We start from the raw sequence: 19062 nt of genomic DNA on the forward strand, positions 1-19062 counted from the left end.
AAGTTTCTGCTGGCTTTTGAAGGATATGTAAAGGGGGGGCAGGGAGAAAAAGCAGGTGGCACCGTTCCTATTACCAAACACACTGGAAGCGATAGTCCTAAAATTACGTTTGACCATTTGTTTTGCAATCAACAGTCCCTGAACGGAAAGGAGGAAATGGAACATGTCTCCCAATACCACACACACAAAGAAAAATTATAAACCAATATCCTCTTAAAAAACCCATTAAAAGTTGTCCTCAACTTTGTGGTTTCGAAAATGCCATTAAGTTAACCTTTAAACAAACCACACCAATGTTTACTCTCCCTGTAATCAAAATGGAACATCTGGTGCATGCCTAAGTTGAACTGACTCGATTCCAGTAGCAACTGGTAGGGTGGCAAAGGGTTGTTCTCCTGCTTTCCAAACACAGAATGTTGTCGCCAGCTCCCGAGAGGGAGAGGCACAGGGAGCAAAGTGGCATGGTGGAAAAGCCAACCCAACACTCCTACTACCAAACCCAAACCACACTGAGCTTCCTGCGCCTTCTTCCTTCCCCTCTCAGGAATCAGCAGTGGCACTTGGTGCTCAGAAGGCAAGTGAGAAACCTCACCCTACCTGGGCTGCGCAGGTCTAAACAGCACCCTCTCTGACTTTTCCTGCAGCCTTCCCCGCAGTGATACCCTCCAAACATTGGCAGACTACAACTCCCATCATCCCTGGCCACAGGCCATGTTGGGTGGGACTGCTGGTAGTTTGAGTCCAGCAACAACAGATGGACGGCACTGGGCTGGGGAAGAAGACTGTTGTAGTGTAAACCGCACCTTCTGTTGCACCGGACCACAACAAGTGTTTGTGAAGAGAAATGCTATATTCCCTTTAAACAATACCTTTGAGAAGCATTGTGAAGAGATACCAACCCACATAAAAATAAATAAACCTTTAAAACGTCATTAGAACGTCGTGCTCTTGCACGCTAGTGTAGAATGAGCGGCCAAACAGAAATGAATGCAATCCCGGCTTGATCTTCTCAGCTAAGGCCATTATTATGTTAAGGTCACCCTCTGCCCTCAAGTCCAGGTCTATCTTCAAGCTACGGAGCGATTTAAAAGGCTTCTTGCCTTTTTGCCTGTGGGAGGGGAGGGGAAAGTGTGGTTAAACGGAATGATTTCAGTGAAAACCGTGCCAAGAAAACACACTGCTCCCTTTATACTTACGTATCGTCTTCTATATATTTGATTAGGGTTAAGGCTTTTCGGTGAAGGATTAACAAGAACTGTGCGAGGAACACACGCCTCAGGGACAATCCAGGTTTCAAATGAAAGACCTGTGAAGAATTGCCACATAAAAGATCAGTACACATTACATTAAATGGGGAAAGAGGGGAAAGGGTTCTGTTTAGTGGCATTCTCCCGTACACTGCCTTCTGTTATAGACTGGTAAAATATACATTATGATAGGAGTTGGATACACAGAGGACAAGCGTGGATCTTGCAGGGCCTCGTGGGGGGGGGGCAGGGCAGGGTGCAGTGCATCTCAATGCTCTGCATGCACACATTATGCACTTCTATAGGAACCATAGGTAAGGGCAGGCTACCCCCCGTTTCTGAAGAAACAGCACTGTCTGCCAGTATGCTGCTGGGCCACATTTAAGGTTTTGCTGATGGTATACAAAGCTCTAAACAGTTTGGGACCAGCTTACGTGAGGGACTGCCTGTTCTCTTATGCACTTACCTGGCTACTACTGTCATCAGGAGATGCACTTTTGGCTACTCCATATACTCCTTAGGTTCACTTCCTAGCCATCTGGAGCAGGGCTTTAAGCACTGCTGCAGCTAGTTTATGGAATTTCCTTACTCCCTTTGGATATCAAGCAGGCACACACAGTACAGTGGTATCTCGGGTTACATACGCTTCAGCTTACAGGTTAACCCAGAAATAGTACCTCGGGTTAAGAACTTTGCTTCAGGATGAGAGCAGAAATCGTGCTCCGGCGGCGCGGCAGCGGCAGGAGGCCCCATTAGCTAAAGTGGTACCATAGGTTAAGAACAGTTTCAGGTTAAGAACAGACCTCTGGAATGAATTAAGTACTTAACCCGAGGTACCACTGTACTGTTTTCGGCTCTTGCTCAAGTAGTGTTTTATTTACTTAAGCAGGCTTTCCCTGCTCTGTGACCCAGCCATGTGCCTTGCTGAAATTTTCTATTTTATTACGTTTCATACTGAAATTTTCTATTTTAGTGTTTCGTTTTATGGACGGCCAAGTATTAGAAAATCATACTGGTTTTCTTATATTCCTGATATTTATATGCTAAGTGTGATAGGATTTCTGTAAATAAAAATAAAAGAGTGGAGAGGTGGTTCGTTCTTGCTGCAACAGCCACTCTCAAGTGCAGTGTTTTACTTTTACCTGTAGGAGGTAAATGGCAGCAGCAGCTTATAGCAAATGTAAAAGGATGCGCACAGAAACACATTTGGGCGAGGATTAAACCTGCTTCCTTCCCTGGTAATTTCAGCCATTGAGAACCAAATCTGCTCAGGTTCGTAGTTCTGCTGTGTTTGTGTTTGGCAATGCTGGGAACCAGCTTTTGCAAAGAAAGAGATTATGCAGATGCACATATTTATGTATCAACAATAAACATAAAATATTTTAGTGAATTTTTGGCCCTGAAGTTCCATAATTAACTTCAGAAATTTCACTGAAGTCAGTGGTTTGTTAACTGCTGATGCTACTACAATTACAACTACAATTAATCTGCTAAACGCTAAATGAATACTGAACAAAGACGTTTTACTCCTACATCCCTTAACTATATTTGAAGCTTTCCTGCACTTTCCCAGTATTGCCACATGACTTGACTTTAGAGTGCAAATACAGAGAAAAGACAGGCAGTAGGTAATTAATCACTTTAGTATTAGATTAGAGCATCTTCTTTGAAATCACGCTTTAAAATACTACAGAAGGGAACGACTGGAGTGGTGTTTTTTAAGGCTACAACTACACAAAAGGAACTCATTAAAAAAATTAAAACAGGTGATATATCGCTCATCAGTTTTAACTCATTAGCATGAACAGTTACCTGATCCAGAAAGGCTTTTACTAAAGTGTCTTGGTGAAGGACATCTTGGAAAACGTTCCTGTAAAAATACAGAGGAAGCATGCAGTAATACGCTGAGTTTCATTCACAATGCAAAGTTGAAGTACCATTCGGTATCTGTAATCGATAATTCCTTACAGCATTCGAAAACACAGAAGTCCCACTGTTCTTATATGTGATCTAAAATATAAAGTGGGGCTAGTAAAAAAAAAATCACGCAAAAATAGCAGGCAAACTCTTCTATATAAATACTTTTATAGAAGCGCACAATACTTTGTATACAAAATGAGATTAAACTGTGCCAATTGTAATTAAAGGATAACCCATGACGAAGGCTGGCTCATGACTTGATTACTACAGCCTCAAGTGCTAATTTGTGTTTATGAATGAGCTATCACAGACCAAATACCAGAGAACGTCTTCTCTCATCATCTCAAACACCATGGGTGGAACTCAGTGTCACGCTAAGGCAATCATTCCATCAGTGCAAGCATTTCTGCTTGCTATATGGAACCCTCTCCTCTGCCACTGGGGGTTCTCCAGATCCTCCTGAGAAGATCTGGGAGAGGCACGGGGGCAGAGACGGGAGAAAGCCCCAGTGTGCTAGCAGAAGACCTTGCACAGGCTTTCGCTAGTGTACCTGGTTAGTTGAATCTGGCCCTGTGTTTTTCAGTGGAGCCATCCCATATACATGCATGGATAAACTGGACCTGAGTGTTGAATGAATTGTGCAACAAGTCTACCTGATCACTTCTTGCTGCTAGTTTATGAAAAAAGCTAAGAAGCTTCCAAATCTTGTAGAAGATAACCACTTTGGTGATCCTACTTCTCATGCTGTTAGCCTCCCAAAGTATGGCATCTCAGAAGAGTGTTGGGTGGAGACAGAAATCAAATTCTCATAGCTGCGGAAGCATCCTAAGAAACTCATAGGGAACAAGTGCTCAGTTGCTTTACAATTCTTGGGGGAGAACAAAAGACTCCCCATTCAAAAGGTAGAATCTCACCCATGCAAAATGGGGAAAAAATGACTGCTGGCTTTCAATATGACTTGGGTAATTTGGTCCTAATTTCAGAGCAGAAATTTTGCCTGGATGGCAAAACGGAACCGAAATGTTATCTAGACACTGCATTTAAACCATGACAGGCATCAACATCTGAAATTCTGCAACTCTACAGGAACACATACAGATCAGGGGTGAAGCTCTCGTCCGTATGGATAATGGTATCCTGAGCCATCTCTTCATCTGAAGTGGCTCTCCAGAAAGCTGTTAGCTCGGATCTCATGTACCGCCGCTGGTTATAGATATGTTCGTGGCAAGGAGGCATCTGTTTCACGGTGTTGATATCTACATCAATGTGTGTGGTAGGATACGGAGCATACATCACTTGACGGAAAGGCAGCGTAAAACTTCCAGTGCCATCCTGTCACAGTGAAAACAATTAGTCCAGTTACTAAAAAAAAAAAAGGTCAGCGGAATTAAAAACTATAAGGCACTATCAGATTACAATTTGAAACATTTTGATTTATTGTCTTAATATGGCAATAAATTAGACAAGTCTCTCTCTCTCTCTCTCTCTCTCTCTCACACACACACACACACACACACACACACACACACACACATATATACAGATATATACACACTGAGGATGTGTTCTGTATGGACAGCACTCAGCATCTTACAATTCAATTCTTAGCACATACACAGTCCCAACAAATTGAGTAGGAATCCTGGAATTGTAGAATTGGAAGGGACCCTGAGGATCATCAAGTCCAACCCCCTGCAATCCAGGAATACGCAGCTGTCCCATACAGGGATCGAACCTGCAACCTTGGCATTATCAGCGCCATGCTCTAACCAAGTGAGCTACTTAATCCCTTGGGTGCAGGTTTAGGATTTCTGCCTTGATGTCTGTGCACATAAGCTTAATTGAACTTAGTGGGGCTAACACACGAGTAAACTTGCTACGGTTTGAATTATAAGAGTTTGAAGGTTCTCCATACAGAAAGTAGACTCTGTTACAGCCTTACATTTTGGCTTACTTACGAGTAAACATGCATAGAAACTCCACAAATGCACAGGAGACTCCAGATTGTGGATATCGAGTGCCCTTATAGAAAACTCAGAAGGAAGTATTCCACTGAAATCACTGAAATTTTTGTGTCTGCAAATACTTTAGCTGGTTTTTATATATGTTATACTGTAATTCACTTCCTGATGCCTAATGAGAAGTGATTCATAAATGAAATTTATGACTGTGTTAGAGAGGGAAACACAACTGTTACCAGTTTTCTTCCCTCCACCCTGGGGATGGTTTTTTGGGTAATTATTGCTTTTAAAGGTTTTTAAAGTTTTAAAGGTCCAGTTTGGACTGTCATTTTTTTATATATATATAAAAAAACCAACCTATTTTTTACATTAAACATTTCTAGTCAATTACCAGTATCACTTTCAGAAAAAGATTTCTCCAGTTTCCACTATACGAAACATTTAAGTGTGAGAAGAAAAGGAAAGATGTTGATTTATCTTTATACTTCATAGCAAGAGAAGAACAGACAGGAAAGAGAAAACATTTTCCTAAAATAAAGTAGTTGTGTTAATGCAAATTAGCAGTTTAATCTATGCTTCCTTTGTCCTGCTGGATAAATGTTTCCAACTTCCTCACTTCAAGGAAAAACCTACCAGAAACCTGTATTTTAATTTTAAAGGACATTAATAAAGATGCTAACAAAATAAATAATTGATTAATCTAAGCACAACAATACTTCATTTGATTAGAAAAACTAATGACTAAAGTTACTGGCTCCTGACAAAATGTAGTTGAGCAAATCAAAGACCTCACCTTCAGTAATCCTTGCACAAAAAGCCCCGATTCATACTTAAAGGAAGTTTCATTTCTACACAGCCTAGAACACTTTCGCTCTGCTGAAGTAAGAAAGAGGCACAGCGTCCGTACAATCTGTAATACAAAAATACTGTAAAAATACTTATAGACAGGGAAATTTAGCAAAGAGAAAACTTGCAAATGAAAGCTGTTATATGATATAGTAACTGGGTAGTTGCTACTTGCCAATTACAGGAACCCAAATGACTTTTTGCCAGTTATATTGTCATTTTCTAAATACACAATCTTCATATTTTGTTGCTAGAATAAACCCTCCCCCCGCCCTTTACAGGTAATACTGTATATGAAATCAAAGGACTACCACCTATGATTTCTGGCAGCATATTGTTTTGCTTGGTAATCTAATCTTTATAAGATAGGAGATGCTTACTTTATTAACTTTTTCTGCACTGCTTCCTATAACTACCGAGCAGCCACAGGTCTGCAAGTGTGAACTGATGGCTCTGCAAATTGAAAAGAGAGGCATACAAAATAATACGAAATACTTCACAAGAAGTTTACATGCAGCAGCTAAAAAGACTTTGCGAAGGGTTTTCTTGTCAACAATACTAACGTTTCCAAATGTGGTGTGTATTCTGTACAGTATTGCCTCGCAAGACGAAATTAATCCGTTCCGCGAGTCTCTTCGTCTTGCGGTTTTTTCGTCTTGCGAGGCATTCGTCTTGCGAGGTACCACTGTACTAAAATCAAACACCAAGGGCCAGAACTATTTCAGCCACCTGAAATTAAATTACTACAAATCTAGACTTCAGACAAAATTTGCAAAACAAAACAAAATTAAAGGATACCATTTAATAGCTACTCACATTTTTGTGTAAGTGTATGAATTGCCTTAAACTCCTATGTGAACATCTTGTTTTACTCTGCAGTAATCATTATAGGACAGGAGTCGTGACTGACTCTGGGGTTGTGGGCTCATCTCGCTCTATAGGCCGAGGGAGCCGGCGTTTGTCCGCAGACAGCTTCCAGGTCATGTGGCCAGCATGACTAAGCCACTTCTGGTGAACCAGAGCAGTGCACGGAAATGCCATTTACCTTCCCGCCGGAGCGGTACCTATTTATCTACTTGCACTTTGACATGCTTTCGAACTGCTAGGTTGTCAGGAGCAGGGACCGAACAACGGGAGCTGACTCCGTCGCAGGGATTCGAACCGCCGACCTTCTGATCGGCAAGCCTTAGGCTCTGTGGTTTAGACCACAGTGCCACATGCGTCCCTGAAAAGAGGCTTACTTATAGGCAAAAAACCTACCAAAAAATAAAAACGATTTTTTCTTCCCCACTCATCCAGTCACCAATCGCCTCCCTCTTTCCCAAAATCTCTGCTTTAGAAGTAAGTACTTTCCCAAAAGCAAATGATCATACTTAAGAAGGAAACCTTCGTGACAGCTGTCTCCAATGTCATCATCGCTAAGCACCGTGTCACTTATCTGGAATGTGATAAAAGCACAAGGAGGAAGATTAGTCATGGTGTATACGCTACAAATCACAAACAGCCCAGGAACCGATCCTATTTTAATGCAAAAAAAATACTGAGATTTATACAAAATAAGGAGGTAGACGAAGTCAGAATTTTAATACATTTCATTTATTCATTTATTTTCTATCCTACATCTTATTCCAAAGGACCTTTATCATCCAGGGTCCTGCGTGGACACAAGCGCCAATCCTTTCTCACAATTCAAGCAAGGGAACTAAATGTTCATTGCTTTGCCTGTACAATCCCCCACCGCCAGCTTTACAAGCTCCACACCCACCGCTGTATCAGTATATTTGTTTTGCTGATGCATTAATGATCCAGTAAAAGAATGCCTAGGATCTAAAAAGATCCTACCTTTGAACTCTCCCTAGATTTTTTAAAAAACACCTGTGGAATGAATCACAATTTTGATAATTTTTTGCACTTTAAAGAGCTACGTACAGACCAGACCACATGCAATTTAGTCCAGTAGAGTTTAAAAAGTGCTGTGATGTCTGTGAGATGTGCCCTTGGCTGCAGGTCCTGGAAGATCTGCTGTTTGCCTTGCAGGGCCTGGACTGACTCCAGTTACAGAAGCTGAGAATGCTGAACAGATTCTTGGGCTGGGGTGTTGTTTAGAGGTTTGCGGGGGGGGGGGTTGCTGTTATGATTTTAATTTTTGGTATCTTTATTATAGATCTTACTATGATTTATATTGCTCAATTTGGTTGTGCGCTTCTCAATGTTTTTGTTTAAGACTACTTTTGTTAATTATAACAAAAAAAAAAATTTCCTTCCAGTAGCACCTTAAAGACCAACTAAGTTAGTTCTTGGTATGAGCTTTCGTGTGCATGCACACTTCTTCGCATGCACACGAAAGCTCATACCAAGAACTAACTTAGTTGGTCTTTAAGGTGCTACTGGAAGGAAAAAAATTTTTTGTTTTGACTATGGCAGACCAACACAGCTACCTATCTGTAACTTTGTTAATTATGTATTTTTTCATGTTGTAAGTAGTCTTAAGCAAGGTTTTAACTCTTGAAAGGTTGGCATACAAATAAATGTACCCTGGTATAAATTCTGTACTGTACTGGCCAAAAAAACCCCCCAAAGCTAGAAATCCATTGACTAATGAGCTGAAATTCTTTTTATTAAAGGCACTTCAAAGAAAGATGGAAGAGCTCTTCCTTTCATGAAGCAGCTAACAGTAAGACTTACATCTATTTCTTCTGGCACGCTGTGTGATTTCATAGATGAAAGGAGCTCCATTACAGGAATAACTTCCCCTGTCAGCATTGGAATGATGCTCTGGCCCTGTGCAATAAATAATGTTTTGTGAAATAAAAAGCAGAGTGTGTACTTAAAGAACAGAACCTGAATAGGGTGAACATTTTTTGGAGAGGAAAGAATAACAACAAACTAGTAAAACAATCCAATGTTATGTAACTTCCATGACAGGACTTGTGTGACAGGACTTCACCTTCCACCCAACCCAATATCTTCCCACGTCCCCAAAATCTGCTCCAGTGGGTCAAGTCAGTTAGTTGAACCCATTGATTTTAATGAGTCTGCTTAGAATATAACTTAAGTTTGATTCAATGCTTTATTTTCCAGATTTGTTCCAACCTAACAGAAAAATTACTTAGTAAACCATGAATATAATTTTTGAACTGAATGCAATTTTAAAACTGAGTTTCTAAGCTGTTGTGTTAGACTGCTTGGTTAAATAAAATTCAAGAGCCTGGGCATATATAAGACAAACAGAGAAAAATGAATAAGTTAATGTATTGCTAGAGTTTACAGTTGATAAAGACAAAATACTTGTGGTTTCATTCCTTGTTAAGTACCGTTTCCCTAAGGTCATCTACAACAGGGATGGGGAACCTTTTTCGACCCAAGGGCCACATTGCCTACTGGGCAACTTTTGGGGGGCCATTTCCCAGGGGTGGGTGCGGCCAGAGGCAAAAGTGGGTGGAACAGTGACAGTAAATGTAACCTTTGCACAAGCTCGTTTCTGTACACATTCACACATACCCTTCTATCCTCCATGCAGGCAATGGTAAGGTGCCATCAGAATTCAAGGAAATATTCCAGCCAGGCAAAAGCATTTTAGGAGGGTGTGAAGCACAGCCAATGAGAAGTGTGAGTTGGGGGGTGGTTTGGAGAAAGTCCCAAGGGCTAGACAAAGATGCCTGGAGGAGCACATTTGGTCTCTGGGCTTGATGTTCCCCAACCCTGCTCTATAATAAACCCTCTCCCAGCCAGCTGCAGCCCAAAACACATGCACTGCCAGTTCTTCTGCCTGATAAACCAATGATCTAGTAAGATCTTCTGTTTTGACAGGAGGTTGATGGTAAAAATAAACCGAAGAAGCCACCACTTTAAAAAAAAACACCACTCTTCATTTAGATGGCCTGTGTACAAAGAGAATAAAATACCACTCAGAATTCTACTTCGCTCCACAATGGCATGGAGTTGGCATATGTTTTTTTCCCCCAGTTTGCTCAGTGTTTCTATTCCATCTTCATGGAAATCATTCTCTTACAGATAGAAAACATTCCCGATACCCAGAGGAACCTGCAGTAGCAGCTTCTACAGATGGATGTGGTTGAATTGGAAAGGAACCAAGAACACTTGTAATCCTTCCACTTGAAACTGATGGGATATGAAGTGTCAATATTGAAATGTGTGCAGAGTCTCTCTGCTTTCAACATTCTTACCTGGTCTTCCATTCTCTCTGTGCCCTCCAGGACAGCCTTCTGAATGTGTTCTTGCCTTTCCTAGGCATGGGGGGAAATTGTTATTTTTAAAAGAAAGGTTCTAGTACATATGTGTACATGTTTTAACCCATACACCGTACAGCCAGCGATCTATAACAAGACATTAGATTCACAACAACACAACTAAGCTGCAGTATCTTAGTCAAAACAAAATCACATTCAATTCTAAACAGGCTAAAAGGAGATCTGTGTTCAGCCATGATCTCAGTGAGCAGCCTCAGTCTGCCCAGATGCTTTCAGCCTAACCTAGTCCATTGAGTTCTTGTGAGGTAAAATGGGATAATACCACCACATATGCATGCTGCCTTGAGCAGCTCTGTAGTTGAGTAGGGTCCAACAAACAAAAAAGAGAAAAAAGTCTGATTTGAGTGACTTACTGCCACACAGCTGCACTTCAGATCATAAGATTCTTCCAATAAGAAGCCCAAGTGTCCCATTCTAAAATGAACTGGAAAGATTATACTTCTTGGAAAGACCAATGCCCTGGATATTTTTCAAAGTAAAGCCTTGTGCACTGTGTATTTCTTTTGCAGGCAATGATCAAGACAGGGTGCATGAGAGTAGACTGCCTTGTTATTTTTCCATGAAAGTGTGGTTAATAACTATTTAAATAACTGAAATAAATACACATGGCCATCGAAGTCTTGAGCAGCGTATGAAAAAGCCGTATGTGTATTTACTAAGTAAAAATAACACACACTACAAAGAACGAAGATTGTTCTTGTGTTGCTGTAGGTCATGTTAAAGTTCTGTGGGACTTGCACCTCGCAGATAGAGCAAAGTGGCTTTGTGTGTGCAAGGAAAAGGTTTATTCTTGTGTAGGCATGGATGAGAGTGTCAGGGCTCCCAAAGTCAAGAGCAGGAGAAGGAAGATTTTGAATTTATTTGGCTAGATCACCATCTGCTGGCAATTATTATGCTTAGCCAATCACAAGGCTCCAGACTTAAAAGTGGTTACCATGAAGAAGTATCCTACCTTATGCATCCATATCCGTCCTTTTCTTATAATATGTGTCAGCCTATCGACACATACTCTGTGAAGGGGAAGGTAGAAGCCAAGCTCACTTTGCGGAAGGATTATCGATAGTCCATACGTACTTCTGTCCCCGTTCCAATTCCCATCAAAAATTAAGGACACGATAATGACTCCTTTCTCAGCCAAAACAAAAAACTTCACGTCTATTGCGCCACTTTCTGCATTACGAAGTATTTCCCCATTCAGAGTATGGTTTGCAAGAAATGTTATTTCTCCATCACTGAGAAGCTGCTGGTCTGTTTTGGGGGCCCAGATGTGCCTGACCCTGGGACCAAGAATATTGTCCCAGTAGGCAAAAGTAGCAGCCAGCAATGGGGACTCTCCACTCAAGGCAATCTCAGTCTTGGCAACAGCAGGAGAAGGAGGAGGACACAGAGCAGACATGGCGACCCCGACTGTCACATGACCGATACCAAAAACCTAGAGTTTGAACAAAGCAGAGAGTGAGCATAGCAGGATTCATATAAAACATCCGTCAGTAATATATACAACAGAGGTACCATATTTAAAGGTAAAGGGACCCCTGACCATTAGGTCCAGTCGTGGCCAACTTTGGGGTTGCGGTGCTCATCTTGCTTTATTGGCCGAGGGAACCGGTGTGCAGCTTCCGGGTCATGTGGCCATCATGACTAAGCCGCTTCTGGCGAACCAGAGCAGCGCAAGGAAATGCTGTTTACCTTCCCGCCAGAGCAGTACCTATTTATCTACTTGCACTTTGACGTGCTTTCGAACTGCTAGGTTGGCAGGAGCAGGGACTGAGCAACGGGAGCTCACCCCGTTGCGGGGGTTCGAACCGCCGACCTTCTGATCGGCAAGTCCTAGGCTCTGTGGTTTAACCCACAGCGCCACCCACATCCCATATTTAGCACTAGTGAAACTGATGCTATATCATCACATACCAGTATCAGAATAGGAGATTAAATATGTTTTGATTGTACTTTTAGTAATTAAGGAACTTCGGAAACAGTAGGAAGTGCATCCAAGTAAACATGCTTAGGATTGTGGTAATACAAAAGAAGAGTTGCTCTCCACTATAACTCCTTATGTAGTAAGTAACATTTCAACATTTTTATAAGGGCCAAGAATCCACACTTACTCACTTACTTGGAGTAAGCCTCATTGAAGTCAGAGAGATGATTGCACAGCTAGCAGAATAACTCTGAGACAAACCATGCAATGCTTCTGCTCATACAATGGAACCTCGGGTTGCGGACATAATCCGTGATGGAGGCACGTCCGCAACCCACAGCGTTCGCATCCTGAAGCGCCGCATCTGCGCTGGTGCGATTTGGCGCTTCTGCGTTAGCGCGAAGCATGCTTCAGCACTTCTGCGCATGCGGCGAAACCCGGAAGTAACCCGTTCTGGTACTTCCGGGTTTTCCGTGGTCGGCAACCCGAAACCTGAAGCAGCCGTAACATGAGGTATGACTGTACATGAAATTGGTGGTAGGATGAGAATCATCAATTTATAATAGCAACATCAGCCAATAAATAAAAAGCATAACAGAAAAAGAAAATGCTACTTTAAATAATGTTTCCATGTTATAACACCAACAAATGCATGAAGCATTGAGGGAAGCAGAAGGAAATCAATGTCAATGCTTTTCAAAGTCATATTCTCACGCAAGCAAAGCAGTTCCAGTGGACTTTGTGTTGAAAGCCAAGAAGGAAGTCATGCAATAATGAGGAAGTTCCGTAATGAAATGCAAGTTCCATGTTTTCAACATATTTCGCATTGATTTTGACCTACACTGCAAGCAATCATATGACTATAAACAACAGCATATGACTGTCTCAACACATTTAGTCAACCTGAGAGCAACTTCGACTAATGTCAGCTGAATTTACTTCTCAGAAACAAGACTGATCTGACTACAGCCATAATATAAACATACTGGAAAACTTGAAACAGGAGTCTCTGTATCTGTATACACAACTGATCTGAACACAAAAAAGGGAAAAAATAATTTCAGCTAAGAGGTTAATAAAAATAAATGACATATGTAGGATAATATAGCATATGCATTACGCACAGCAGTGTTACAAACTCAGATAGATAAGCTACGCACCAAATGGAATGCCCAGTTGCCATTTTGGGGCCAGAGGACTTGAAAGTCGTATTTTTCAATATGACTTTTTGGTTCCTGAACTTAATTCTGATTGTGCTGATAAAATATAGTGGATAGAATTCTACAGGATGTGTTACTAGTGTGTGAAAAAGGGTACAGATCCAAGGATCCCTAGGCATGCACCTCCAGATGGTGGAGACATCAGGTGCCATCCTGGCAGCCAGTCATCTTCACTTGGTCGCAAGCGGCCAATTGCCAGGCGCAAAATGCGCCTGGTACCTGATGGATTTCAAATGCTGCACACAATGGGATTTTTGTCAAGGCTGCCAAGAAATAATTATTTCAATTCTGCTTAACAAGTTTTCATTATCAATTGTGACGATCAAAATTATTTCAACCTTGCACTTTCATACGCGTGATCAATTTTCAATAATGTTACGATGGGAAAATCAAAATCTAAATTGCCATGTACATTCGGGCAGAGTTATAGATTTGAACCCTCGACCCACACAGAACTGGTTATTATGCAATCAGGAGCAAAACATCTGAGGCGGGAGAGGCTGTGTCCGATTTAGGCGCAGCGTTGGGCAAGCAGTATCTGAAAGCTGCAGACACTGAGGCGCAGTGTCTGTGAAGCTCTTGTTTCTGGGAGATTGCTCTCTTCTGGATTGCGTTCCATCATGTTCATAACTTGATGGCTGCTTGTAGATGGATCGTGCCCTGCAGCAACAGCACCTCGTCGCAGAATCAAAAGCATAGGAATTAAGCTGCAAAGCCTTCTTTTGAGCAAGACGAGCTATGATGGCTAAGCCAGGCATCCCCAAACTTGGCCCTCCAGCTGTTTGGGGACTACAACGCCCATCACCCCTAGCTAACAGCACCAGTGGTCAGGGATGATGGGAACTGCAGTCCTAAAATGCTGGAGGGCCGAGTTTGGGGGTGTCTGGTAAGCCCCCAAAATTTCCAACCTCCAATCCAGTAGCCTTCGGTGCCATGGGCGTAGCCAGGATTTTTGTTGGGGAGGGGGGCAGAACCTCGGTTAGTTAAGCATTTTTATTGATTTTTAATTGATTTTTAGGGGGGCAGCTCCCCTCCCTGCCCCCCTTGCCTACACCCATGTTCGGTGCACCTGGAAATCTTCCCTGCTCTTGAAAACGAGCGCAAAGAGGTTGACCTAGCGCACCATCCTGCCCTCTCAGCATCCAGCCAGGTAGCCATGGGAACCCCCGCGAGCAGGATCCAACCCTGCGCACCGGAGGCACAATTTCGGCACACCAGCCTGAAGCACCCGCCGCCGCCGCCGCGGGGCCGGGAGGAGACCCACCCACCCCCAACCTCACCGCACCCACAGGTGAAACCGACCCACTCACCCTCAGACGTCAACGGAAAGGCACGCGGCCACCTGAGGGCCGGAAGTATCGCCCCCTCGCCCGCCCGGGCAGCCCTCGAATGTAAACACAGAGCATGGGAGGGCGGCCGGCCACTGCGCGTGCGCGCCGGCCGGCCCTTTGAAGGCAGAGATTCTCTCTCACGCGCTCCTATGAGGAAACGGAAAGCCGACGTAGAGGTACAGGCAGAAACCAGTCATGTGCGCTACAGAATTCCGGCTCCCCAGTTCCAGTCGTTGTTGTTTCCAAGTGTTTTACAGTACTGTATATTGAAGTTCAGCATCAAAAAAACGAAGATCATGGCCACTGGTCCCATCACCTCCTGGCAAATAGAAGGGGAGGAAATGGAGGCAGTGAGAGATTTTACTTTCTTGGGCTCCATGATCACTGCAGATGGTGACAGCAGTCATGCAATTAAAAGACGCCTGCTTCTTGGGAGAAAAGCAATGACAAACCTAGACAGCATCTTAAAAAGCAGAGACATCACTTTGCCAACAAAGGTCCGTATAGTTAAAGCTATGGTTTTCCCAGTAGTGATGAATGGAAGTGAGAGCTGGACCATAAAGAAGGCTGACTGCCAAAGAATTGATGCTTTTGAATTATGGTGCTGGAGGAGACTCTTGAGAGTCCCATGGACTGCAAGAAGATCAAACGTATCCATTCTGAAGGAAATCAGCCCTGAGTGCTCACTGGAATGACAGATTGTGAAGCTGAGGCTCCAATACTTTGGCCACCTCATGAGAAGACTCCCTGGAAAAGACCCTGATGTTGGGAAAGATGGAGGGCACAAGGAGAAGGGGACGACAGAGGACGAGATGGTTGGACAGTGTTCTCGAAGCTACCAGCATGAGTTTGACCAAATTGCGGGAGGCAGTGGAAGACAGAAGTGCCTGGCATGCTCTGGTCCAGGGGGTCATGAAGAGTCGGACATGACTAAACGACTCAACAACAACAACATATTGAATAGAATAGTGACAAGCATTTTCCACACCCGAGAATGAGGGTGACAGGAATTCACGCTCAGGAACCCTGCCTTCTTTTTGCTCCTGGACACCGTTGCATGAGGGGAAAGGAGAAGAAGCTCCTGCGGAATGAAGTTCCCTTTTGGGCTTTGAAATTATGCTGATTCATAGTATTGCGGAGGTGGAAGGGAACCATGAGGGTCATGACAAATTTCCACTCACACATGCAAACAAAGGGCAGGGAAAGCTAGCCTTGTGCGTTTAAAAACCTCGCGACACAATGGGCAGCTAAAGGACCCCATTGTTTATTCACTAGGTTAAAGGTGCTTCCAGAACTCCTGCCCCGCATATGGAGGACGTTAAGTTCTGTTAATTGGGAACCGAACGTCTGGGGTAAAAACCCTCATTGAGAGACTCTCTTAAGCCTGACGCTATAAGACCCGCCTCCTTGGTGTTTGGACAGGTGCGTTCCCCCCCTTGCTGGTTCTTTCGCCCCTTTACAGCTGGGGCAGCTCAGTCCAGAGAACATGAAACTGTTAATCTCAGAGTTGTGGGTTCGAGCCCCACTTTGGGCAAAAGCTTCCTGCATTGCAGGGGCTTGGATTAGGTGACTCGTGGTCGCTTCCAACTCTTCAGAGCTATGATTCTATGATTCCTACGGCTATATAGGGGGTGTTTGCATTAGCCTTTTTTGCTGCTGCAACACACTGTTGATGCATATTAAGCTTGTGGTCAACTAAGACTCCTAAGTACAGAACCTGTCCCTTTACTTTTACCTTTAAGCAACAAGTGAGAGCTGCCTTGAGATGCGAGATGACTGCCTTGGGAAACTGGCCCAAAACTAAGAAAATTAATTTCAATAGGGACAAATGCAAGGTTCTACACTTAGTCAGGAAGAACCAGCTGCACAAGTAGAAGATGGGGCACACCTGGACTGCCAGTAGTACATGTGAAAAGGAGCTAGGGGTCTTAGTCGACTGCAAGCTTAATATGCTTCAACAGTGTGTTGCAGCAGCAAAAAAGGCGAATGCTATTCTAGGCTGCATCAACAAATGTTGTCGAGACAGTTGATGGCAAGCTTCCTTGAGTATGCTTTTTTTCTTTTTTAAAAAGGCAAAGCATATTTTTAAAGAAAGAAATAAACAATAAACTGGCACAGCTGAAGCTGCTAAACTGGGCATCTAAGCATAGCCTTAGGTATAGGAGCACTATAGCCAAACCTATAGCCTTAGCAGAATCAGTGGGACCCCAGACCAATTAGGAGGGATGAGCAAGCCTTGGGGGGAACAGGAGAATCTTTCAAGGATTTGCTTCCTCCCCTCCCTACACTTATTTGACTTCCTCTGATAAGATCCTGCTAGCATAAGACTTCTGCTTAACATGAGTCAACAGTGTGATGATGTGCGATGCAGCAGCAAAAGAAAGTGAATGCTAATCTAGGCTGCATCAACAGAAGTATAGTGTCCAGATCAAGCGAAGCCATAGTACTACAGTCATACCTCATATTACAGACGCTTCAGGTTACGTCTTTTCAGTTTGCGTCCTGCGGGGACCTGGAAGTACCGGAAAGGGTTACTTCCAGGTTTTGCCGCTTGCGCAGAAGTGCTAACTCACGAAGCGCAGAAGCGCCAAATCATGCCGCACACCTGCGCAGATACAGCGCTTCTGGTTGCGCTCTTTTCAGGTTGCGAACGGGCCTCCGGAACGGATCCTGTTCGCAACCAGAGGTACCACTGTACTCTATTCTGCCTTGGTCATACCACACCTAGAAAACTGTGTGCAGTTCTGGGTGCCTCAGGTTAAGAAGGATATTGACAAGCTGGAATGTGTACAGAGAGGGCAACCAAGATGATCAAGGGTCTGGAAACCAAGCCTTACGAGGAAAAGGTGAGGGAGCTGGATGTGTTTAGTCTGGAATAGAGGAGACTGAGAAGAGATAGGACTCCACTGTGGAAGCTCCAATACAACCAGAATTTCCCTTGCTTTGTTGCAGTAAAAGACTCCTAGAGCAGCGTGAGACCCTTTAACTGAAGGGGCACCTTTCAACAAAGCTGGATATTGCAATTGGGATGGAACTCCTATATGGTGCTCATTCTATGGTTGCCTGATGCAATGGTGGAGTGGGATGGAGATCAGATTGGGCAAATAGGGTGGTAGAACCCTTCAAAGAATAACCAAAGCCCAATGCACCCAGTGTCTCCATGTTTCACATGTGCATATTCATTATATTTCACTCATTTGGAGATTTCTCTTTAGGTTAAAGAGACTTGCCTGTCTGTTTCTCAGTTACCAGCAATTCTCCTCTTTCTTCTTATAGCCATAGATAAATTTGCAGTGCAAACCCATACTTGCCTGTTCAGCAGTAAATCTGATTTGAGTTCAGCGAGGCTTGCTCTCAGATTAAGTAGACAGAGGGCTGCAGTCAACTGATTTTAATGTGTGAAATTGTGCAGAGGATTGCTGCCTTATTCTAAAGATAGGTGCTACCATCTGTTACTGGGCAAAACATCATCTGTTTAATTTCTGCATGTCAATCAGCTGTTAAAGGTGCCAGAGTGAAGCTGGTAGAACAAAATATCCTTTATTTAATAAAATTTACATACCACTTATCGTAAGAAAATCTCTAAGCAGTGTACAAAAATATAATATAAAATATTGAAATTATTGATAAAAACAGATAGTTAAAAACATTTAAAAGATGATTAAAATCAACAGTAAATCCCTTGGATATCAATGGAATTTGCTTCCACATCTGGAAGTGGATTCACCCGCACCCTGTAACCTGGGAGAATAGTCTCAGTTTGCCTTTGAATAGGGTCAGCCCTATGTCTGTCCATTCTGGACCCAGTTTCAGATGACTAAATACAGCAACACCCTCATCTTTACCCATTTTCCATTCCATCTCCAGGCTTCCATACTCTCCTGTCCCTTGGCCTGTCATCTGTTTTTGACACCCAGTAGCGTACATGGTATGTTGGACAATACACACAGTTGTTAAACAGATTGTCCTGTTTTCAAGTTTCTTAAAGTTATACTGCTTGCAATGTTGAGGAAAAGACTTGGTCAACAGATCACTTCCGTCAGTTGGTATCCTGGCTGCAATAGATTTACAGACAGATTTTCTGTGATCACATTATTTCATAAATTCTTTCATTACAGCATTCCTTGATAATCAGCTAGTATGTTTCTTAAAAGGGCAGGAAGCAATTGCATTTCTCCGTAACATTATCCAATTGTACATAATCAATGTTTATGATTTTACATATTTACAAATTCACTGTTCTGCACATAATATGCAGTTTGTTCCACAATAAAGAAATATGGATTGAGTAAATGCTATTTTCAGCAGCTGAATTCCTTATTAATCTCAGTTTGCTAACCCTCAG

At 42.9% G+C, this 19062-nt stretch overlaps 1 protein-coding gene across 4 annotated transcripts; it reads right to left on the reverse strand.

The window, feature by feature from the left end:
- Nucleotides 1-14853, reverse strand: C9orf72 (C9orf72-SMCR8 complex subunit). 4 transcript variants are annotated; one of them, XM_053370452.1, is made up of 12 exons: nt 14697-14852; nt 11198-11677; nt 10162-10221; nt 8660-8755; nt 7348-7412; nt 6355-6427; nt 5922-6038; nt 4264-4499; nt 3216-3257; nt 3060-3117; nt 1197-1306; nt 1-1108 (listed from the first exon to the last, which is right to left on the reverse strand). In XM_053370452.1, exons 2-12 carry the CDS (start codon nt 11639-11641, stop codon nt 922-924), a joined length of 1488 nt encoding a protein of 495 aa, XP_053226427.1. In that variant the 5' UTR covers nt 11642-11677; nt 14697-14852; the 3' UTR covers nt 1-921. The 4 variants fall into 4 exon arrangements, with proteins under 4 accessions (XP_053226427.1, XP_053226428.1, XP_053226429.1 ...); XM_053370453.1 differs by lacking the exon at nt 14697-14852 and adding an exon at nt 14456-14477; XM_053370454.1 differs by lacking the exon at nt 3216-3257 and having other exon boundaries at nt 14697-14850.
- Nucleotides 14854-19062: the final 4209 nt, after the last annotated feature.

This window comes from Podarcis raffonei, chromosome 17 (genome assembly GCF_027172205.1).
Source record: "Podarcis raffonei isolate rPodRaf1 chromosome 17, rPodRaf1.pri, whole genome shotgun sequence".
Classification (NCBI taxonomy): Eukaryota; Metazoa; Chordata; class Lepidosauria; order Squamata; family Lacertidae; genus Podarcis; species Podarcis raffonei.

What these genes read in the sequence shown, in the direction of transcription:
- C9orf72 (XM_053370452.1), bottom strand. Translation starts at nt 11,641, where the DNA reads ATGTCTGCTCTGTGTCCTCCTCCTTCTCCTGCTGTTGCCAAGACTGAG. An exon ending in GACGGATATGGATGCATAAG is followed by an intron (nt 10,222 to 11,197) that starts GTAGGATACTTC and finishes CCCCATGCCTAG; the next exon opens with GAAAGGCAAGAACACATTCA. An exon ending in GTGCAGAAAAAGTTAATAAA is followed by an intron (nt 6,039 to 6,354) that starts GTAAGCATCTCC and finishes TTTGTATTACAG; the next exon opens with ATTGTACGGACGCTGTGCCT.